Source organism: Nycticebus coucang, chromosome 13, assembly GCF_027406575.1.
Source record: "Nycticebus coucang isolate mNycCou1 chromosome 13, mNycCou1.pri, whole genome shotgun sequence".
NCBI lineage: Eukaryota > Metazoa > Chordata > Mammalia > Primates > Lorisidae > Nycticebus > Nycticebus coucang.
Window position 1 is genome coordinate 78,512,253 of NC_069792.1, and position 24,908 is coordinate 78,537,160.

A 24,908-nucleotide genomic window follows, 5' to 3' on the forward strand; every position below is an offset into this window, starting at 1 on the left:
TGGAACAGAAAAACTTATGAAAATGGCCCTACTGTGAAAAAAAAAAAAAAAAAAAAAAGCCCTATCCCACAAGCAAACTCTAGTCTGGAAATGTTTTTCAGCTTTCAATTCTCTGTTGGTTTGTGGAGGAATAAAACCCCACATGATGTATTTAAAAGCAGAAAAGGTTGGAGAAGCCATATTTGTTGGTAAACATAAGAATGTATAGCAGACTATGCTGAAGGAAGGAGCGAGACTGTCTTTGAGCCTATATCTGATAAAAATCCAGAAAGATGCTTTGCCAAAGAATTCATTCTGTTGGCCTTCCAAATCAACCCTATTCCTTTTTACCTCTATGCCTTAGCCCATGCTATTCTTTCTTCCTGGAACACCTTTCCCTCCCACCCTCTGCACTACACCTCTTGAATGAAAACCTACTCATTCTTCAAGATATAGTTTAAAATATCACTCACTGCTTTCTTATAAACTTTGAAGGTATAATTGTAAGCATCATGTCTTCACAGGATATAAGCATAGTGTCAGATTTTTGTTTGTTGAGTGTTTGTTGAGTTCAAATCCCCTTCCCCCCTTTTCTTGATTAACTTTATCACTTACGATTATACTATGGAGACTACTCACTGCGACGAAGTTTCAAGAAAAAATTGCTTCTGCTTCAGAATCCCATCAAGAAAAGCCTTAAGTGCTGAGATCTTTCCGAAATTAGTTTAAACTCATATCACTTGAAATGGTTCCCCCCAAGAAGTCAAATTTAACTGTGTTGTACCCTCTTTATCTTGCTGAAATTGACTTTCAAATTAAGACCTAACAATATCTTCATCTCATACAGTGACTCTTCTTCCTGAGAAAGCTATATTATTATTATAATTGTTTTTGTGGAGCTTTCCAGATTTCAAATTAGGTGCATACACATTGCCTCATTTTGTACCCCTCACGATCATGGGGCTTGGTAAAAACAGGGCATAATATTTCACACACAATTCTATAATCAAGTGAAGTTGGAAGTCTCTGTTATTTCAGCAGAGTCAATCTAAACAAATGTGGGATGGCTCGGTGGGTGGGGAGAAACTCAAAATTTACTAGCTGTTGTTACCTTCTAAACAGAATGAAGTAAATGACATTGTTTCCTGGAAAGCAAGGTTCCATACCAAGAATTACTGTGGTGATTTGGAAACCCAAATCAAGTATTCTCCTGTAATTTACCAGGTATTTAATCTCTGAGGGGCTCTATACCAAACTGGCCAATGTGCCTTTGAATCTGGGAACTTTGGCCATTTGTTCTGATCCAACTCCCTCTGCTAGGTCGGCTCTGAACCAACTGCACAAGGGCAAACTCTTTAGGAGCCTCAGTCTCCTGCCTTCATAGGTGGTGCAGGGCATCTGCTCCGTGGCCCTGGAAGGGATGCGTAACTAATATTCCAAGGAACAAACCGCCAACTGCTGAGAGATGGAAGGTGATAGACAAGTTATTTTTTCTTCTTTGCTACTTTTTCTCCCATATTTAAGGCAAAATAGTGAGCCTTTAACAACCTTAAGAATTCAGCTAGGCTTGGCAGCTCATGCCTAAAATCCTAGCACTCTGGGAGACCAAGGCTTAAGACCCCTCGAGCTCAGGAGTTACAACTAGTCTGAGCAAGAGCGAGACCCTGTCTCTACTAAAAATAGAAATAATTAGCTGGGTGTGGTGGTGCATGCTTATAGTCACAGCTACTTGGGAAGCTGAAGCAGGAGAATCACTTGAGCCCAGGAATTTGAGTTTGCTGTGAGCTGGGCTGATGAACTCTAGCCTCAGTAACAGAATAAGACTCTGTCTCAAAAAAACAAAAACAAAGATAAATAAACCCACAAGAATTCATTTTCTATTCTCAAGAACAATAGCTGCAGATATTGGCTTCCTATTTTATTTTCATCCTTTACCACTGATCACACTGAAGCCAATAAAAATTTTTTCACCCCCACCTCAGAGTCACACGCTGGGTTAGGTAGTTCTGGGATTACAGACAAGTCTTCCAAAAGTTCACAGTCAAGAAATCAAGAGAAGTAAAGAGGTAAAGTACACTATTTTGTGATGTTTCATAAAAGGGATATGAATAAAACATGGAAATGGAAAAGATAATTTCTCTAGAGAAATTGGAGAGTTTCCTTTTTTGGAAAAACCGTCCTGATTCTTTGAACTTACCAAAAAAATAATAAGTGCCTGTTTTGTTCCCATCAGTGCACTTGGCACTAGAATCATTCCTTGCTTTGTAAATACCTCAGCCTGAGGTTAACAGAGAATAGCTACCATGGGGCAAGCACTGTGCCCAGCGCTTTCCTTGCATTATGTTACTTAATCCTCACAGGAGCCTTAAGGGTTTCCTCAGGAGAGACGGAGACTTAGGGAAGTTAGGACATTCACCATGGTTTCTAATTAGAAGAGCTAATAGTGAAGTTACCTCTCTTTTTATTCCAATCCTGTGTTCTCACCTACTAGGACAAACTCACTAGACACAGAAGCTCTGTTGCTGCTCTATCACTGTTGATGTGACAATTGCCCACCCATGGATGTCCTTCCTCATCTTCATAGCACATTGGAAACTTCGGCAGCTGGGATGATTAGAACAGAACATCAGAACCCTTTCGACCAGATGCCTGCTCAACTTGGAGAGCTTACTTCGCCTTAAATTGTATGATAATCTCTCACTGAACAGCTGTTGGCCAATTGAGAAGTAATCAGTCCTAGAGTGTAAGTCGTAGGTGATCACAGCACTTCATCCACCTGCAAGGGCTCCAGCTGCCAGCCACGCGTTTATAATGGCAACTCTGAGGATAAGGATGAATTCTGGTAGCTGAAAACATCATCTGGGCATTGCCTGCCTGAGACCCACAGGAGACCTTGTTACAAATGCAGATTCCTGGGCTAAACTTGAGGCCTACAGGGTCACAACCTTCCACATGACTCTCGGGCTCACTAATGTCAGAGAATCCCAGCATGGTTTGGCTTTTATCTTTTTCTTTCTTTCTTTTTTTTTTTTTTTAATTGTTTGGGATTCATTGCTATTGTAGACTTGAGGAAATGAGACTTTTGCCTTTAGGATTTTAAGTTCTGTTTTTCAGAAGACATTTCCACTGGGTTGGGGATGCTTATAAAATAGTTATCACACCAGGTATTATCACACCTGAAACATAAAGTCAGATAAGAATTCTTTTGGGCCTGGAGAATCAAGGATCTTGGGAAAAATCAAGAGTTTTCTTCCCCAGGAGGCAGCCAGCCTATGGCTTTTGAAGTGGTAGTAAGAGAAAGCCCAGGAAACCATTTTTAAGTGGCACAATTTGCTTTCCTTGTAGGCGTCACAACCAACTGGACAGAAGCCACAGACCTGAGGCTTAACGGGCTGGATCTGTCTGCAGATATGTGTGTGTGGCCTGGTGTTGAAAACTATTTTAAATCATGTATCAAATGAAAAAATCAGGAGCGTTCACATAAGAATCTGGATCCTGGCCGTTCTTGATAGACCGCTCCCTCCCAAAATGCTTCACTGTCTCTTCTAAACCAACAGTTGGTGAAATGTTAGCAGACACTGTGCTCACACCCGTCCCCTTTTCTCCAGTACCTCACTGTGTCTCCCTACACCATTGCTGCACAACTGGCCACTTCACTCATTTCCATTACCTGCCCACCTAAGACTCCATGTTCATGACCTGGAGCGCTGCTGGGTGAACCTTCCTATTCATCCATCTGTTTAAAAGTCCCATGTCGACTTGCTATAATGTAAGAATGCTTAGAAGAAATTGTAAAGGCAAGACTGTAAGAAAGGAAAGGTGTCTAAAGTGGCTCCTTATTTTTGGGATTGCTCAACCACCCACCAACGCTCTTGGGCCCCCAGCTCCAGGTGGGAGACCACCACCAGGCCGGACTTCCTCTCCTGGAGGAACACAGCTGCTTCACTGCATATGACCTTGGCTTTCAGTTTTTAGAAGAGATGAATTTTTAAAATCTTCTTACAGGAACTTAGACATCATTTTCTTGTTCTGATATTGTGAATTTGGTGAAAAAAGACAAAGAGTAGAGGGATGTAATAATCCTTCTTGCTACTTTCTGAGCTGTTGGCCTGGCCGGCCTTCCGCGTGTTGCTTTCATACAGTATTTCACTCAGTCCTCACAAACCCACCAGTAGGTACTGCTACCCAGTTTTATAACAGTTTCAGGGAGATGACGAGATTTGCCCAGGGCACGCTCTGTTATCAGAGACAAGCTGGGCTTTAAATCCAGGTAGGTCTGATTGGAAGTCAGTGATCGTTCTACCAAGAGACCTAATTTGATATCCCATGCCCCCTTTTTTTGACATGGTTTAAAGGGACATGTTATGAGAGGAGTCCTGTGTAATGCTACTTAGTGGACTGTATTACATTCACCAGCGGGTCACACCACTTTAGAAACAACACAGTGTGTTCCTAGATGGTGTGGATGAATGTTCAACTTGCCTTTGAGCCAGGATTTTCTCACAGGTGACAAATGAAAGACTCTTGACTTCTAAGAATTTGTTATTATTTTCCATTTATTTAGCTATATAATCATTTGGAAAGAGATCTTTAAAATATCCTTCAATCCTGCAATTCCTTTCTAAAATGGTGGAAGTGTTGCCAATTAACTCTAATAGTCTTTTATTCATTTCATTTTGGGGAGCTACAAGAACATTTACTCAGCAAACCTGACTTAGTATGGCTTGGGGTGTGACTCAGCAGCATTTTACTTGAGGAATTTACCCTTCAGCTGAGACCTGAAAGTGAGTAGGTTGTAGCTGGCTACCCTGGTAACAGAGGCACTGCTGGCAGAGGAGAGGGTGGGGGTGTTCAGAGTGGGCCCCTTCTCTAGGTTCCTTCCAGCATCTTATTGAGATTCCCCAGTATTTACAACGATCTTGAGCCTCTCCATTCTCCTCTTTAACATCCCACTTTGTCAAGTTCACATTTCCAAAACTCTATTATGCATCACTCGTTTCAAATACTAGTAATAGCCACCGTCAGTTGAGTGGGCACTGTTTTAGCACTTTACATGAATTCCTTATTTCATGTAATCTTCATAAGACTTTAAGTTTGGCACCGATAGTTTTGTAGTAGAGAAAACTGAATCCCAAGGCTAGTCTGATAGTAAAAGGCAGTGAAGCTTCAAAGCCTGGTCCACACTTCACTGCAGATCCCAGTCCTCCTTTTTGACCTGTATTTCTTTAATTCAGGTACCAGTGGCAGTCCATCAAGAATCACTTCCAACCACAAAATAAGAAACACTTTTCCGAAGCATTAGCTTTACTCAGGTTGTGGCCAGCGATGTTGCAATACTGTATAATTTGCTTCTATTCATTCAACTATCCTCAATGGGCAGTAAGAAGCCTGAGGGGGCTCAGTGCCCCTTAGCCCAGTGGTTACGGCACCAGCAACATACACCCAGGCTGGGGTTCAAATCCGGCCTGGGCCAGCTAAAACGACTACTGCAACAAAAAATAGGCGGGTGTTGTGGCGGGCACCTGTAGTCCCAGCGAAGGCAAGAGGCAAGAGAGGCTGAGGCAAGAGAATCGCTTAAGCCCAGGAGTTTGGAGTTGCTGTGAGCTGTGACGCCATAGCACTCTACCAAGGGGGACCAAAAAAAAAAAAAAGAAGCCTGGGGGATATTTCACAGGGATTGGGGCCCAGACACCAGCACGTTCTGAAGCTCCCCGGTGGACTGCAATCTAAAAAGTCCTGCTGGAAATGATCTGGTTAAACCTCCCACCTTATCGCCTGTGACCATCCCCCTCCCTCATTTTGTTCTAGCCATTCCGGTCTTGCTTTATTTGAACAGGTCAAGCATACTTAGGCCTCTGATCATTTGCTCTAACAGCAAATGAATCCTTCTTCCCCTATACATCCTCTTGTTTCTGACCTCCTTTAAGTCTTCATTCAGCCATCACTTTTTCAACAAGGCCTCTTCTAATGTATCATTCATTGTCTCAATGTTAGAATGTAAGTTCTATAAAGGCAGAGAATTTTGGTTTTTGGGTACATTCATAGAATCTAAGCACCATGCCTCAGTTTAGATTAGGTAATGTTTTAGTATCATGCTAGAGTTGTGTTTGATACAGGAAGCACGAGTCACATGTGGCTATTGAGAAATTCTGCTAGGTTCATTTGAGGCAAAGTTGTAAAATGTATGGTATATGTCAGGTTTGGAACATTCCCCCACCAAAGAAAGTATCTGATAAATTTAAAAAAGTTATTACATTTTGAAGTAATATTTTGGATATATTAAATAAAATGTTAATTTCAGATGGCTCTGCTTTTTTTTTCGAGACAAAGTCTTATTTTGTTGCCCTCGGTAGAGTGCCGTGCCATCGTAGTTTACAGAAATCCTCTTGCCTTACACGCCAAGCACTATAGGTGCCTGTCACAACACCCAGCCATTTTTTAGAGACAGGGTCTCACTGTGGGTCAGTCTGGTCTCCAGCTCCTGAGATCAGGCAATCTACTTGCCTCCATTTCCCAGAGTGCTAGGATTACAGGAGTAATCCATACTTCTGTACACCATGGTTGGCCAGGCTCTATTTTTCTTAATTGGACTACTAGAAAATTTAGAATTACATATGTGGCTCTTATTAGAGAGTGCTTAAGGTCTGTAACTTAAACATGGGGCTCACAATTGTTTAGGTCTCAAATATCTTTTAACTCAGTTTTCTGTTTTCATCACCCCGACTTTAGCCACTTTTGTATTTAAACCTGTGATTTCGTGTAGCACTCCCTTATCACAGCACAAGAAAAATCCCATTTCTTCAATTCTTATTGAACTTCATCCTGTAGTTCCAGCTACTTGGGAGGGTGAGGCTGGAGGACTGCTTTAGCCAAGGGGTTCAAGGCTACAGTGCAGTTATGACTGAGCCTGTGAATAGCCACTGTACTCAAGTATGGGTAATATAGCAAGACCCTATCTTAAAAAACGGGCTAACAAGAACTTTGGTATGTGCTGTCTGTATAAGCATTAACATTTTCAGAACTATGCCAAGAGCACTAAGTACCTTTTGAATGAGTGAAAGCGAGTAATCTCCCCAAGAGTCTTAAACGGTACTGCGAGCAAGAACATTCGAAATCTAAGAACACTGAGTCAAGTCATCAGATAGTGAGCCTACAGAAGCTGAAGGAGTTAACTCGCCAAGATGAAGAAGCATTAGGGAGGCCTAAAGGAGTAAAGTAGAATTATTTCAGTGCTCCCTGTAAGTGGAGATGTCTATTTCACATAAGGTACTCTTTAGAAAGTTTAAAAACCTTGCCCAAGCACACACAGCTAAGTGGCCTGTTCTAAGTGGCCCATTCCAAAGCCAATGTTATTTCTATCAGACAAATGTTAGCTGCCTTTCAGATTGCTTTTAATTAGTTCAAAGGGTTTTTATAATTCTTAGAAACAGGTAGGATTTGATTTTCATTTTGTTTTAGATGTAGACCCAGAGAATGAAGCTTCTCAAATTTCAGGCACCACAATCAAATTAAGATTAGAGCCTGGGTCTCTACCATGGCCTCACTCTTTCCACTGTGTCACTCTGGTAACTCTTGTCAGTCTCCACCTAGGCCTATAAGTTCCACGTCAAACACTCAGGGTTCTGCTCTATGTAATACCACTTCACTTTACTTACTATGTGAGCCAAGTTGTGAATCTCAGCAAGTGTTTTAACACCTGAGAATCTTTTTTATCTGGCCTTTCTCCAGGTATTTTGGTATGCTGTATTCTAGACACTTTCACATTAATTATAATTCTTTAGTACTTGTCTCTGTAACAGTGAGACGCAAATTAAAGCTGCTTTGGGTTTGAAGATAATATTCTAGATAAGGCAAATAAAAGGTGGCTTTGGCTATTAACTTGTTCAGTTAACTTTCCCCTGGTAAACACCATCAACTGAATAACCAATATTCCAAAATTTACAGCTTATAACACAACTTTTATTAGAAAAGTTATACATAACATAGCATCAACTATTTTCAAGAATATTAAACCCGATAAGCAACAAAAACCAGACTAACAAAATGTGTAACAAGAAACTAATGACCTTTCTATAATCAAACATTCAATTATCTACAATGTCTTTTTACAAAGGGAGAATATCCATGGTTTACAGGCACATCATATTGAAAATCAAGATGCAACAGCAATTTTATACAATTATTACTCTCAAGAAACTGAATCATTAAAACAGTAATTACGAGTTCACAAATTTAAAACATTTCACATAATTTAAAATTACTAGGTATACACTGATGTCTGAGTTTTAAAAATGATTTTTCCCACAAAAGTGCCAACACTTAAGCTAGAACTTTCAGTGTTAATTTTGTCCTAAAAAGTTAAGACACGTTTTGACAATCACAATAGTCACATAATTTCTGGTACTATCTGGTCTGTTAATAATAAAACCTTTATTTGGAGGTGTATTTTTCTTCAATTAAATTACAGGAAACTGGATATAGGATTTCAGTTGCAAAGCTATTAAAATAAAGTTTTAAACGCAGGAGTGTGCAGCATTGGAAAGAGATCAGTACTAGAATTTATAATAAATATCAGAGAAGCCATTAGTTTTTACAGCATCGTCTGCTTAAAGGTTAAGTCAACCAGGTGTATAATTTCCCATCACTCTGTCCTTCTAGTAGGGAAGGTGATTTTTATTTTCATGATCTGAATACTCAAATACATCAAAACATCTTTTAGAACTTTGATTTATAGCTCCTGAAAAGGTATAAAAGCTTTTTAATAATCATTCTACTCTAATTAAGTCTATTTCTGCTCATTTTGGAGCCTTACTAAAATAACAGATTTCAGGATCGCAAAGTTCATCAGAAAGACTCAAATGGAATGATTTACAAAATAGAACACTTTACACCCAGTCCTATCTTTTTATAGTTGAAGGGGGCCAGCCACAACACAATTTCACGTACACCCTTGATCATTATGGAATTACAACTTAAAACACATTAAGAGGATTACTTCTGATGTTTTAGGTGCCATCCCTAAATACAGTGGTTAATAAAAATATTGCTGTTGTTACTGATGGAAAGACATTATGTTTTCCCCTGCCAAAAACTCAGCCCATAGTTCTTAAACTGTCAGGCATTTTTCCCAGATAGGTTCTCCTTTTCAATGTAGTAACAGAGAACAAGATAAAAATCATGACTGGTATTCAACATTATTACATGCACCCATATTGCACACATCTGTTCTGAGCTGTTAAAATAGTCTTATAAGTCCTTAGGGTGCTGTTTTCTCCATCAGAACACAATCCATATAATCAGTTTCCCTCAAAGATGCAATCGATACATTTAAAATGCTGGGAAAAATGAAGAAAGAAAAAGGCAAAGATTTTGTACAGACGAACATCTAAATTTTCTTGAAAGGTTCTGTGTGCCCTACGCACGGGGGCAAGTTGTACGCACTAGTGAAATGAACACTAGCTATAATGCTTCTAGCTCCTCATATAATATGGAACCTTGGTCCAGGTGTTGCGATGATGTCGCTGTATGGTTCTTCCTGTGTAAGCTCAATAGCTTGCTGCTTTTTAAGAACCAAAAAGCTGTAGAACTTTGCTGCAGCTTGTTTTCTGTTTGTGTTTCGACATAACTCAAGTAAACTGATAGATTCAGCTCCAGTTTTAGCAAGAGCTCGCTGAAATAAAACCAAAAGAGGAATGAATTAAAGTACAAGCCAATACTGGTTACTGGAAAAAGGACACTGTATATTCTCTGCTGAGGGCTAATATTGGACTTTTTTCAAGAGTGTATGAATGATTCTCAAGTTTATCAAGATTGAAAAGGACGAAAGCTTATTATGGTACATCTAAAATCAAAAGAAAAATAAGCAAACTTGTTCTGACTCAGAAATAACTGATTTCTTTGGGTATCTAATGTGATACAATAGTAAAATTTAGCACTTACAGTTTTTAAAGTGAAATAAATTTCTTTAAATGTCAACTATCCTTTGAATCTATTTTGGGAAACCCTGAGCAACTTGCCTGTTTTTTCAAGATGTTTAAGACACCCTGTCTATGAAGGGTACATTGAAGTATGTGACAAATGATTCTCCATAATGACTCAAGAAATTTAATGATTCAATACATTAAATCTGTTCAACCCAAAATAAGAAGGTCTAGACATATAAAGGAGTTTCATAAAATACCAACACTGTCCTGCTTTTCAGGATAACTACAAGAAAAGTATTCCCCTGAATGCTAGACTTTTGGTCTAATGGTTTACATATTTAGTTAAAATATTTAAAAATATTATCGTTTTAGAAAAGGTTTCACAAAGAAGTGCTTTTTGGTCATAATAAGCTACTTTATTATTATTTTTTGAGAGAACAGTGCCAAAAGTCTTTTTTTTTTTTGGAGATAAGAGTCTTAGTATGTCACCCTCGGTAGAGTGCCGTGGCATCATAGATCACAGCAACCTTCAACTCCTGGGCTTTAAGCGATTCTCTTGCTTCAGCCTCCCAAGTAGCTGGGATTACAGGCACCCACAATGCCTGGCTATTTTTTGGTTGTAGTTGTCATTGTTGTTTGGCGGGCCTGGGCTGGGTTTGAACCTGCCAGCTCTGGTGTATGTGGCTGGTGCCCTAGCCGCTGAGTTACAGGCTCTGAGCCAACCTAAAGTCTTTAATGAAGCATTTTTCTCCAAGACTATACTAGAAATACCTGAAGGCCATGAAGCATCTGCTGAGTCCTTTTGTTCCATCTTCTTTCTTCTTGGTCTTGATCACCCCCTGAGGCATCTTCATCCTGAATGAAAATGATTCCCCAAAAAGCTGACAAAACTATTCTGCTGCAAAATTACACATTTCTACAGCACCTGAAAAATCATTTCACTTCCTAGTACAGACTCAGATTTTATCTTTATAAAATTACTCAATAAAATCCTCTTTATCTGCAAGCAAACATTTGGTTTGATGTATGATTCTGCATTGCTCTCTAAGGATGTGATTTACAGTGTGGTCCATGGGCTGCTGCTGGTCATGAAGCTTTAGTTTACTAGCCCTTGTTACAGAACTTATACAAGTAAATCAACTATGTCACTAAGTATACTATTTCAATTATATACGAGGACTGTCCAAAAAGTATCCAGCTGCATGTCTCTATTTTTCATATTACACAGCTGGATACTTTCTGGACAGCCCTTGTGTATGTGTGTATCTATATATGTAGAATATATACTTTTTTTTTGGTAGCATGATTTTGTAGATGATATAGATTCTGGCACGTTCTTAATCTCATCATGAACTAGTGCCAAAAAGCCTACAGACTGGCTACCTGGAGTAATTAGTACTAGTCTATATAGTATTTGACAGGAAATGGGTCATAATCATTACATATACACATATTCTATTTAAGCAACCTAGCTCCCAGCCATCTGTCACCTACTGAACTGCTGCCTAAATGGCTTTTTACACTCTGAAGTTGGTACAAGGCAGCAGCTAAGATGTTCCAAGGCTAAACTGGAACTATACACCAGGTTCTAGAGTCAGGGGTTGGCACCTTTGCCAATTACAGAAAGCACAGCAATTTTAATACCGATTCAGCACTAAGTTGGAGATAATGGCACATACTAGTATACAAGCTAGAGTAAATTTGAAGATAGTTTTGGCTTTAAAATAATGCAGTCATCACCTTAAAAATAAATAGTTATAAAATCTATGGGTGGTACACTGATAAATTAGAAATGAGGATATACGCTACTGAAAATTGTCGCAACTACATAAATGATCACGCCTCCAAAGAAAATATATCCAATCCATAACCTATATCTTAGAGTAGTGGTTCTCAACCTTCCTAATACCGCGACCCTTTAACACAGTTCCTCATGTTGTGGTGACCCCAACCATTAAATTATTTTCATTGCTACTTCATAACTGTAATTTTGCTACTGTTATGAATTGTAATGTAAATATCTGATATGCAGGATGTATTTTCATTGTTACAAAGGGGTCGCAACCCACTGTCTTAGAGGATATTTAAATAGTTTCAACACTATCTGAATGACACTTTATGTTCAATTTAAGAATTTAAATAAACCATCAAATAAAGGAATAAATTCTAAGTCTTTAATGCTATCTAAATGACACTTTATTTTCAATTTAAAAGTTTAAATAAAATCATCAAATAGGGGAATAAATTCTAAGTTTTAACAACCATAGTAATTCAGATATAAGGAAAAAGGTCTCAAACTTTAAATATGCCCCAGGGAAAAGAAATTGATTCCTATACTATTTCCACATTTTAAAAACAGTAAAAGTAATTCAAAGCCTTCACAAAATCTATTTTTAGGAAAATCATGTTCCTTCCTGGTCTACTCAGAAACAAAATGAAACCTAGACAAATAGAAAATGTGTAGGTAACTGATTTCTAGGCCACAGGTAGCGAAGAGGCTGTATTAGAGGCAGACAGTAACAGCAGTATGAAGTGACCATTGACCACAAGATAATGAAAGCAGCTTTAAGCAATTTAGAGGCCAGGCAAAAAAATCAGTATAAGGGCAGTCCCCTGTCCTTCAAAAGCCCACAAGGGAACTAATGAGTTACAACATAGAATAAAATTTGATGTTTTCAAAGATGATCTAGCTCCCTAAGAATATCATTAAATTCAAACATTTTTCTTCACTCTGGTGCTCAACACCAATTCAGTTAGTCCCAAGTAAAAAAAAAAAAGCTGACCAAAAGTTGTTAAATCTGAAATGAAAATTTACTCATTAGGTATCTCTACTTGTCAGTTTACTTACCTCTTCCTCCTCCTCATCTTCTTTTTCCTTTTCTTTATCCTTCTCTTTCTCTGGCAGAAGTTCTAACTCTGGTATTAGCTGACAGATATTTGGAGGTTCTTCTGGGGGAAGCTCTACAGGTGGTATTTCCATCTGTTCTACCTGCTGAGGCTTAAAGCAAAACAATAAGGCAATTTAAGATGCACAATTTAACGATATCTTCTTTTAAATATAAGAACAAAGTTGCTGAAGTTTGCTAGATAAAAATAAATATTAAGTTATCATCTCCATGCTTCCCAATAACCAAAAATCTACCATGGTACATACCTATCTTTTTTTTCATGTATTATAAAGCTATATTAAAGTAGCTTTCAAAACGATACTTTTACCTTATTATCATAAACCGTGTCTCATTTTTATACTTAACGTTTTAGGAGTCAAATACTTGAAAAATTCGTCTATATAAAAAATTTGCAAATAAAAATTATAAGCAGTAAGAACAAAAACAAAATGTAGGATCTCACCTAATGTGCACAATGTGGGGTGTTCAGCACGCCTCCTGGATGAAGGGCTCAACTACAATGTGAACTTTATCTTAGAATGGAAAACAGTGTAACCTAAACATTTGTACCCTCACATTAATCTGAAAGAAAATTAATTTTAAAAAAGAGTTGATAACATTAAAAAATGAAGTCCTTAAGAAACCAAAGGTTTACCAGAAGAGTGGTGTTAGAGTCACCTATTCACTACCTATTCCCATTCCTGACCTCACAAGAAAAATGCTCTTACTGACAACTCCTTACCACCAGAGGGCAGAGATCTAGTTCTTAAAATAGGCAGAGTACTCTTGTTGGAGGTTGAACCAGGAGCTTAAGGTTATGAAAAATACCTACCTTTGCTCAAATTAATGTATTCTACAGACTTAAGGTCAAAAAATCCCAAACCAGGGCCAGGTGTGGTGGCTCACACCTACAATCCTACCACTCTGGGAGGCAGAGGCGGGTGGACTGCCTGAGCAACAGCAAGACCCCATCTCTAAAAATAGCCGGGCACTGTGGTGGACAACTGTAGTCCCAGCAGCTACTTGGGAGGCTGAGGCAAGGGAATCACTCAAGAATTTGAGGTTGCTACGACACCACAGCACCCTACTGAGGGTGACAAAGTGAGACTGTTGTCTCAAAAAAAAAAAAAAGAAAAAAAGAAATCCTAAACCACATTCTACTACTTCCTTTATACTTCTTTAGTTTTTCTGTATCTTAGCTGAACTTAATGGAAGCCAAAGTCTGAATGAAGTAGGCAGATAACGATTCATTTTTTTCCAGGTTATTTGAAAAGTTTATTCTGATTACTTAATATGATAACCTAAAACTGCCTAGTAGTGGAAATAATACAGGAATGTTTGCTAAAGAATAAATTAGTACCAAGTTCAGAATCAAGGATTCCACATTAGCCAAAGATGCTCTCTTTGGACCATTCTGAAACAAGACTATTCAAAGAGTCAAAGAGACTATGCACACTCCAAGAACTCTTCTCCCACTAAAAGCAGATTGTGTTCACGTATCCTCAGCTGTCCTTCTTCCTCTGGAACTATTCTTTGTCATTTTCTGCCTAAACCAAAATTCTTCAAAACGGCTTCCCAAACACTTGCTACTGACTGTATGAATACCTTCAAATGCCTTGATGGGTACATTTGCTAACTTACAGGAATCACAGGCTCTGGGTCAATTTGGCCAGCTTTTCGCTTAACTCCCTGAGGTGGTGGTGGGGGCATGGCTGACTCATCCAAGTTTGTTCTGCTGGTCTCCATTGTTGATTCTTGGAGGCGGCTTGGCTCTTCCAAAATGGGCTCATCTGGAATGGTCATGTGAAGAGAAGATATGAAACAATTTTGAATAATATTTTAGAACCATCCAAAATGATCATGTGAAGTAAAGATGTAAAACATACAGTTTTGAATAATATTTTAGTTTTTTGAATATTTTAGAACCACTTACTTTAAAACAAGTATACTAAAACAGGTACTTTCTCTAATGAAGAAGGCCAGATAAGATTTTACCTCCACAAAAATCCTTTGTAATAATATATGTAAAGAGGAGAAGGGGTTCTTTTTTTTTTTTTTTGAGGCAGAGTCTCACTATGTTGCCCTTGGTAAAGTGAGTGCCATGGCGTCACAGCTCACAGCAACCTCCAACTCTTGGGCTTAAGCGATTCTCATGTCCTTTGCCTCAGTCTCCCTAGTAGCTGAGGCTAAAGGCACCTGCCACAATGCCCAGCTATTTTTTTGCTGTTATTGTCATTGTTGTTTAGCAGGCCCGGGCTGGGTTTGATTCACCCGCCAACCCCAGTGCATGTGACCAACACCCTAACCATTGAGCTATGGGCTCTTAAAAGGACAAGTCCTACTCCCCAGTACAATGCAGGACAATCCTTTAGCAGACTAGCAACCCAGCTGGTCTTGAACCTTAAACCTCTCTAAAGAAATCAAAATTCGTATCTAAATAAGGCAATCATATTTAATGCATTTCTCTGTCCAAAAATTTAAGTATACCCTTTCAATCTTGTTTCTTTCACTTTAACAATATAAAGGCAAATTTTAAGCCAAATATTCAAACTTCACAATAGAACAAACCGATAACATCACGCTGCTGATGCTGCTGTTGCTGGTCTTCTCTAGGAACCTCTGGATTTTCAAATTCTTTGAGAAATTCATCCAAATTATCTGCCTCTCCTCCTTTCCTCCTTTTCCTAAGGTCTTCTGGTACAAGTGGTGTAAGACAGCGTGTAAACAGCTATAAAAACAAAGAGAAATTTCAATTAAAAAGTAAATCAATCTAACTGAAAATCAGCCACTGATTTCTATCTTGCGTATAAGTGTGTTCTAAGATAGTTGTAATTAGGGTAAATATAATTCAACATTGATTTTTACTTAATGTTACATCATATTCACACTTCATTCCATCTGAAAATGATTGTAAATATGGGTTTTCAAATCATAATGGCAGCCATTTTAAACTAAAAGTTTTTTTTATCCACTACCTCGCAACTCTTAAGGTTTTAAATTTATCTGCTGCAGTTTACTACAATTCATTTTCATATTCATAAACTTAAAACCAAACCTAACTAGTACCACACCAAATAGCTTTACTTTGTGCATTTTCCACTTCATTTCCATATCATATGGAAACCTTACCAACTACTGATTAAAATATTTTTAATAGCTACACATCCACTGGGGGAGAGAAGGGGGAGGATATACTTTTTGTTCATATACTTTTTGAAAATTATTTTGGGTTTCTTTAAACTATAAGCAATGTATTTTTCAACACTTTGAATTACTATCTATTTTTTAAAAGACAGAGTCTTAGTATGTCACCCTCAGTAAGAGTGCTGTGGCATCACAGCTCACAGCAACCTCAAACTTCTGGGGTTTAAGTGTTTCTCTTGCCTCAGCCTCCCAGTAGCTGGGACTACAGGTGCCCGCCACAATGCCTGGCTATTTTTTTGTTGCAGTTGGCCCTGACTGGGTTTGAACCACTGCGCTATGGGCGCCAAGCCTGAATTACTATCTTAAAAAAATTTCTAATAATGACACTACAGAGTCCAAATATATTTTAAGGACCTTCTTAAAAGTGACTATATGCTATGCTTCCTATAAAGAATAGCCTCATCATAAACTAGCTGCTTTGAAATACTTTAGATTTAGCATACAGTGAAATGCATATTCAAATCCATCAGTTCTATGCATATTTGAACTTCAAACAGAAGAGTAGCCTAACAGTGCTGCTTTACTCATCAGAAATCTCTGAACCTTAAATGCTCATAAAGCCAAAATTCTTCTTTGTAGGTAAAGTAGAATCACTTATATTTTATTCAGAAAACATCTGAAAAAATGCATATGCAAAGCACACTAAGGCAACATAACTAATAGTTTATTATAGAAAGTTGAAGATAGAAAATGTCAGTGACGGGTGGCACCTGTGGCTTAAGGAGTAGGGCGCCCGTCCCATATGCCGGAGGTGGAGGGTTCAAACCCAGCCCCGGCCAAAAATAGAAAAACCACAAAAAAAAAAAAAAAAAAAGAAAGAAAATGTCAGTGACTTTTTAATGTTGAGAAAATTCATTCTAAATCTTTTAGAAATGCAGGTGTCACATATCCCTATATTTCAGATGATGTTATTTCCAGTACACTGTGACAAAAGGAAAGGTGCTACAGAGTTGAAACATACTTGATTAAAATAATCCAAAGGATTTTAAAGTTTATTTTTTTTAAGAAATCAAAATATATATGAAACAAAAAATTCTGCAAGATATTATTACCTTCAGTAGTCTGTTATTCCACAAAGGCTGAGCAGGTAAAGAGAAAAGTTTTTCCACTCCTCCTGTCTCTTTCCACATCATCAATTTCTTGGTAGGTGGTGCCAAATCCAAAGTAGTAACAATATCAGAATAATCACTAAGTTGGGCTCTAATTGTCTTGCTATCCAACTCTTTGACACTGTCAACAATTAGCTTCCTCTTCCTCTTGGCTTTTGTTTCTTTGACTGGAAGGATAAAAGAAAATAAGGTCATTTTCTTGAGAGGCCACTACAAAACAGCTATTGGATTGCCCTGATGGTATCCCTTGCTTTGCTAAATACAGACCCTAGTAGAAAAGTTAAAACTCACGAGGGTAAACTGTTTTAGTGGTGGTTTCTAACTACAGTTAAAATAGAGGCTGGCATAAAACAGACATTCAATAAAAATATGCTAAATAAATGAACTTACAGTACAAAATGAGTAAAATAATGCAAGAGCTGATACATTTTTACTCATACAGCTTTCCATTCTTAATAATAAAGACATCACACTTGATTGAGAGTTGGGCTTATTATTTTCTCAATTGAAATAAGGCTAACCACTTATAGAGCTTGTAAAATACTCTGCATAGCATCTATCTGGCACAGAGTGAATCTTCTATAAATGATTAGAAAAATTCATATATGGCAACTGTAGAAGCTGCCTAATTAACTGAAATAAACCCTACCCTAGTCGGATGGAAGTGAAAGTCCATCCTAGACACTTTTTTATATTCATTCCTAATCCTTCCAACCTCACAAAGTAGCTAGTATTATCTCAATTAAAGCAGTAGAAAAAGTTCATGAGATTAAATTCCTCAAGATTTCACTGTCAGACATGTTATATCCATAGGTTTTTATATATAAAACATTTGACACTCAAAATACAAAAAGGCCTTATACTATAGTGATAGTCTCTCTTCAATCTCTGTCCTCTAGCCATTCATTTCCCTTCTTTGATTATCTGTCAATATGTAATATGGTACTTATTTTGCTTAATTACCCATGTTTCCATAATTAGTATGAATTCTACGAGGATAAGCATTATTATTACATCTCTAGTTCCTAAATAGAATGGGGCTCATAACAAACACTCTTTAGAGACCAGAAGACCGAGCCACAATTTTTGGTGATCAGATTATCCTCAGTAGAAAACTCAATAAATTAATCTTTTTCTACTTGAAAACGAAAACTGGCCAGGAACGCTCACACACCTGTAATCCTAGCACTTTGGGAGGTCAAGGGTGGAGGACTGCTTGTGGCCACCAGCCTGAGAAATACAGCGACACCCCCATCTCTACAAAAAACAAAAAACAATTGCTGGGTGTGGTGTTATAAAATATTATAAGAAGCTGAGGCAGAACCACTAGAGTACAGGAATTCGAGGTTACAGTGAGCTATAACTGGGTCACTGCACTCCAGCAGTCTGGGTGACAGAGTGTAGGCCTGTTCTCCTCCATGTCCCCCCAAAGTGAAAATTATGTCTAAATTACATTGTGACTAACTTCAAGTATTCTACTCTAATCCTAGAAACCATCAAAAGTATTTTTAGGTTTTTCTAGGTTGTAGCCCAACTGTACAGAATCTACAACTTATGCTCAAACTATAACTGAATAAAGACTATGACAAATAACTATAAGAGAAAGCAGCAGTTATCTAAAATACACCAGATGATCAGTGAACAGGAAGTGCCAGAAATATGTGTGGGACCTTATGTTCTACATTGTATAAATTTAAAAGTTTATTTGCTTACCAGTTATATCAATTGGTTCCAATGCAAATGCTTCTTCTTCATTCGGAACAAGTGTTGTCTGGTCGGTCATAGTTGGCATGGGTTCAACGGGATCCACTGAATCAGGACTATCAGGCCCACCCACTATAAAAACAAATAAAAGTCACAAAAGACTTGAGTAAATGGTCCCTATGAATGGGGGAGAGGGGGAATCTCTTTGTGAAACTGAAAGAAACTCCACTGATATTAAGAAAAAATGTTTTTCTTTTTCTTTTTTTTTTTTTTTGTGGTTTTTGGCTGGGGGTGGGTTTGAACCCGCCACCTCCGGCATATGGGACCAGCGCCCTACTCCTTGAGCCACAGGCGCCGCCCAAGAAAAAGTGTTTTTCTTAGTGGTAAGGAAGCCCCGCCAGAGTTAAATCCAATTGCCAAAAAGAGGGGAAAGGAAAAAGAATTAAACACAAAAGAGAACCAGAACTCGAAATCAATCATAAGCCCTGTAGTTGAGGATATCTATAGTTGATTAAAAGGCAGAACTTCTAGTTCTTAGTCTTCTATGTGTAGTATCTTTCCAATCATCCCCAGAGTCACTGAACATGACATGCTTACTTGATACATTATCATCCTCATCCATATCGTCATGTGCAGGTTGCTCTGGCAGCATCACCCCTGTCTCAGAGATGGCAGGGGGATCGTCGAAGATGCCACCATCATTATTACTAATAAGTTTGTCATCTGAAATAGGAAATGTTATAATTTTAAAGAGACATGTAAAACTATGTTAAAATCAATTAAATTTAAAGGTATATTTAATTTTATGTTTTCTTTCAAAATTGCCATAAAATAGTATACGAAAACAATTTCTTCGTTTATATTCTCTATTCACAAATATACTTAACATAGTTATCAAACACAAATACAGTAGTTTTAGGACTAGTAAAATTTAGTACTTCAAGATAAGCCCCTGTAGGTTTTGTTATAACATTTTTAGAGACTAGTTTTACAGAAAACTTCTATTGAACCATCTGACCACAATTTACACATAGAACATAGGTAGCTGCTCAAGACCCAGAATTAGCAAATGCTTCAAAAATTCACAATAAAGAAATTATGTTTATGCATGAATAACCATTTATTTGGGACATACCTAATATTCCACCATCATTTCCTTCTCCAAAATTATCATCCTTATATTGGTCTTCATATTCTAAATGGTTAATTTTCTCATTCAGATTGCTGGTGCTCTGTTCAGGCTCTAATAGGAGGTTAGAATCACTAGTGCTTACTAACATGTCATCATCCTCAAAAGCACTGCCTTCTCTCATTATCTCACGATCATCCATTCCAAAGTCACCTAAAAAAATTTTTGGTATGTCATTAGTTAAAAAAGCTAAGAAATATCACCGTTAGAAAAGAAAACAGCTAGTAATTTATTATAATTATGATGTCACATTTGCTTATTGAAGTCTTACCTTCAAATATGAAAAAGTCTAATTTAAACTTTAAATCTTTAGCATCTAAATTTCATAAACTCTTAATTATACAGCTATAATTCTAAGGCACAACTAGCAAATTCAAACTAAGATTCAAATTTATATTATTCTGAATACTTTAGATCAGTGGTTCTCAACCTGTGGGTTGCGACTGACAGAAACTACATTAAAGGGCCACGGCATTAGAAGGTTGAGAACCACTGCTTTAGATACTCAAATATGTATATATACGTGCATATATTTACATTAATATTAATAGCTTAAACATTCATGTTAAAATCTGGTTCATGAAGAAAGAAATTTGGTGCCAGATCCAATACCACATTTATACTATAGTCTTAGTTTCTCAGGAGGCCAAAATGAGAGGACTGCTTGAGAATAGGAGTTTAAGGCTGTAGTGTGTAATGATTATGCCTGTGGATATCCACTGCACTTAAAAAAAAATTTGACTTGCTATCAGTTTTGAACATCTAAGTTTTTGAATGGTAGTTAACAATGATGCAACTCACTGTCACAAAATGATTAGTTTAAAAAAGTGAGCACTATTTCACTGCAGAGAGTTTACACACAATCAATATAGAGGTTCTATTTCTGTGTTTAATATAATGGTAGGAAGCTGAACTCTTTTTCTTTTTTTTTGAGATAGAGTCTCAAGCTGTCACCCTGCGTAGAGTGCCCTGGCGTCACAGCTCATAGCAACCTCAAAATCTTAGGCTTAAGCAATTCTCTTGCCTTAGCCTCCCAAGTAGCTGGGACTATAGGCACCCACCAGAACGCCAGCTATTTTTATTTATTTTGTTGCCACTGTTGTTTTAGCTGGTCTGGGCCGGGTTCGAATCTGCCAGCCTCGGGTGTATGTGGCCTGAACCCTACCCACTAAGCTACGGGTGCCACCTCAAACTCTTTTCTTGATAAAAATCTGCTAGATGATTTTTAAGTCGGTCAGTGTGAATACAATGTAAGTCTGATTTTCTCCTGAAATTGCTAGTAAAGCCACTACACACTTAAAACATTGTATCTACTGGCTAACAATTAGTTTCTCTTTTACCAAAATCATTTTCTTGTAAAATGCTGATATTTCCAACTTCTTCTCTCATGGTTATCTCTTCCACCCTGCTCTGATTCAGGCTGAATTGCTGCGCCACATCAATGTCACTTTAAAAAAAGTCAAATACATTTCAGTTAGAAGTCTCATTGTAATGTCTAAGTCATAAGGAAAAAAAATCCTAATTCTTTCTGTAAGAATAAAACATGCAATCTACCAATTTTTAGAAGCCTTAGTATTTAATACTTAGTAACTCTAATCCAAAAATGCAAATAAAGACTTTAAGCAGTTAATTTAATTTGTATTTAAGTTTTAAAGCCATCAATGATCAGCAAATAAAACACGATAGGCAGAAATCACTAAGGTAAATATAGTGGAAAAAATTAGAAATGATAGTCTAGATAGGCCCGGGCTTTCATCAGGACACTGCAACTGAGGGGCTGTGTGCACTGTAAAGTTACCTGATTTTTCTGAGATTCAGATTTTCCTCTAATAAGTAAGAATAATCTCGCATATAGTTTAAAAATATTTAAAAAACGTGTAACATTAAATACTAGCCAAATCTAGAATGTAAATCCCTCAAAATAAATGACCAAGTTTGTACAGCAAATAAATGTCAAGGAACAAAACATAAAAAGATGCAAAACTGTTAAAGACTCTCGGAAGACTTACGAGAGTTATCAACCAAATATACTTTGTAGACTTTATATAATCTCAATTTAAACTGAGAAAAAAGCCCTTGTTTTAACTGAGGATGTTGAAGTGATAAATATGTACAAGCATATCTCATTTTATTGCACTTTATAGACAACTGGCTATTCCCCATCTCTTTTCCTCTACTCAAGCCTCCCGGTACCCTGAGATAGTATAGAACAACACTGAATTAGTCCAATCAAAAACCCTACAAGGGCCAGTGAAATGCTCAAGCAAAAGGATAAGTCCCATGTCTCTTACTTTAATCAAAAGCTAGAAATGCTTGAGCTCAGCGAGGAAGGCATTTTGAAAGCTAAAATATGCCAAAATCTAGACCTCTTCAGCCAAGCAGTTAGCTAAGCTTGAATGTAAAAAGTTTCTTGAAGAAAATTAACTGTTCTACTCCGGTGAACAGAAGAATAAGAAAGCAAACTAGCCTTATTCAATACTCCATATGAAGAAGGTTTAAGTGGTCTTGACAGAAGATCAAATGAGCCACAACATTCCCTTATAAGTCAAAGCCTATTCCAGAGCCAAAGCCCTAATTCTCTTCAATTCTGAGAGAGGGGAAAAAGCTGCAGAAGAAAATCTAGAAGCTAGCAGAGGTTGGTTCATAAGGTTTTAGGAAAGAAGCCATAACAGAGAAGTAGATGTCAAAGCAGCAAGTATTGATGCAGAAGCTAAAACAAGTTATCCAGAAGATCTAGCTATAATCATCAATGAAGGTGGCTACACTAAACAACAGATTTTCAACGCACTGGAAGATGCCACCTAGAACTTTCACAGCTAGAGAGAGGAAGTCAATGTCTGGTTTCAAAACCTTAAAGGACAGGCTGATTCTCTTGTTAGAAGTCAATATAAATGTACTGGTGACTTTAAGTTGATGCCAATGCTCATTTACCATTCTGAAAATCACAGGGGCCCTTAACAATTATGCTAAATTTACCCTGTCTATGCTCTATAAATGGTACAATGCTGCCCAAATGACAGCGTGGTCTGTTTACAGCATGGTTTATTGACTTTTTTTAAGCCCACGGTTGAGATCTACTACTCAGGAAAGATTTCCCTCAAAATATTACTGCTCACTGACAATGCACTAAGTTATCTATGAGCTCTGATGAAGATGTTCAAAAAGATTCATGTTTTCATACCAACACAACATTCTTCAACCTATGGAACAAAGAGTAATTTTGACTTTCATGTCCTATTATTTAAAAAATACAGCTTGTAAAGTGAAAGATACCATGGAGATTCCTCTGATGCATATGGGCAAAGTAAACTGGAAACCTTTAGGAACGTGATTCACCATTCAAGATGCCATTAAGAACATTCATGATTCAAGGGAAGAGTTCAAAATACCAACATTAACAAGAGTCTAGATAGAAGCTGATTCCGACCCTTACAGATGGCTTTGAGGGTTTAAGACTTCAGTGGAGGAGTAACTGCATATTTGGTGGCAATAGCAAAAAACTAGAATTAGAAGTGGGGCCTGAAGATATAACCAAATTGCTGTTCAATTTCAGGATAAAACTTTAATGAGTTACTTTTTATGGATGAGCAAAGAAAGTTTATTTAATAAAGCAATAGCAGGGTTTGAGATATGATTGACTCTAATTCTGAAAATAGTTCTGTGGGTAAAATACTATCAAATAGCATCGAATGCTTCAAATATATCTTTTGTGATAGAAAGGTCAATTAATGTAGCAAACTCTACTGTTGTCTTATTTAAGAAACTGCCACAGCCCACCTCAACTTTTAGCAAGCACCATCCTTATCAGTCAGCAGTCATCAACATGAAGACAATTCCTTCCACCAGCAAAGGGAATATGACTCACTGAAGGCTGATAATGGTTAGCTTTCACTTATAAAGCATTTTTGAATTAAAACTGTGTATTTTTTGAACATAATGCTACTCCACACTCAAGAGACTACAATATAGTATAAACATAACTTTTATATGCATTGGGAAACAAAATTTGTATGACTCCATCTCTCCTCTTAAATGTGAGTCATGACTATAACCCTCTCTTACTCTTCATAGAAAGTTACCTCACATGTTTGTTTAAAAAAAAAAAAAGAATAAAATTGTGGCTCTCAGTATAGCTTGGCATAGACAATCATAGCTGACTTAAACATATAACTGAAAAATATCATAAAGCAATGGTTCACATTTACTGATATCATTATGTAAAGTACATTCCTGGACAACTATTTAGTTTACACAAGCTTTGGCCTAACCACATCAAAATTCTCATCTCTAAGCTGTGTTAAAGTAGACACCCACATGATTTTCTTATAGAAGAAAAAATTTTTAGATTATATGCTTCCTATTTATACACTATCCTAAATGAAACCATATACATTTCAGTTACATGTTAACTCTATCAAAAATATTTCAAGGAAAAGTATCCATTTGGAAGCTTTTTGTATACCAAGCTAACAATTAAAAAAACAAAACACAATAGACACATACTCTAAGTCAGGCAGTGGCTGATCAAAGTCATGAAATTCTTCAGGTAAAGTAATGGCATTATAGGCTGCTTCCCGATTTTCCTCAGGCAGGTCAACAACACCTAAAAAGGAAATGCTAAGTTTCAATGTCTGGCTACACCACAGATTACCTGGGTACAAAGGGAAGTGAGGTCAAAGTAACTTTCTAGGCCTATATTCTAGATACAAAATACCTTGAAATACAAATTCTTCTATTTTTCTATCATCATAATCTGTACTTGCTTTACAAACAAAGGTCAAATCGCTAATTATGTATTAACCTGATAAATCTTTTTTTTTTTTTTTGCAGTTTTTGGCCAGGGCTGGGTTTGAACCCACCACCTCCGGCATATGGGGCCGGCGCCCTACTCCCTTGAGCCACAGGCGCCGCC

At 37.4% G+C, this 24,908-nt stretch overlaps 1 protein-coding gene across 4 annotated transcripts in view; it reads right to left on the minus strand.

The window, feature by feature from the left end:
* Positions 1-7,916: 7,916 nt before the first annotated feature.
* RAD21 (RAD21 cohesin complex component) overlaps positions 7,917-24,908 on the minus strand; it is a 31,055-nt gene continuing 14,063 nt past the window's right edge. For all 4 annotated transcript variants that reach the window (XM_053558278.1, XM_053558279.1, XM_053558280.1 and 1 more), the window contains exons 4-14: positions 24,500-24,599; positions 21,337-21,443; positions 19,943-20,149; positions 19,405-19,530; positions 18,817-18,939; positions 17,047-17,270; positions 15,359-15,518; positions 14,432-14,580; positions 12,751-12,900; positions 10,674-10,757; positions 7,917-9,649 (exon numbers count right to left, since the gene is read on the minus strand). In XM_053558278.1, coding sequence (XP_053414253.1) covers positions 9,458-9,649; positions 10,674-10,757; positions 12,751-12,900; positions 14,432-14,580; positions 15,359-15,518; positions 17,047-17,270; positions 18,817-18,939; positions 19,405-19,530; positions 19,943-20,149; positions 21,337-21,443; positions 24,500-24,599 — 1,622 coding nt within the window. In that variant the 3' untranslated portion in view covers positions 7,917-9,457. The remainder of the gene's footprint in view (positions 9,650-10,673; positions 10,758-12,750; positions 12,901-14,431; positions 14,581-15,358; positions 15,519-17,046; positions 17,271-18,816; positions 18,940-19,404; positions 19,531-19,942; positions 20,150-21,336; positions 21,444-24,499; positions 24,600-24,908) is intronic.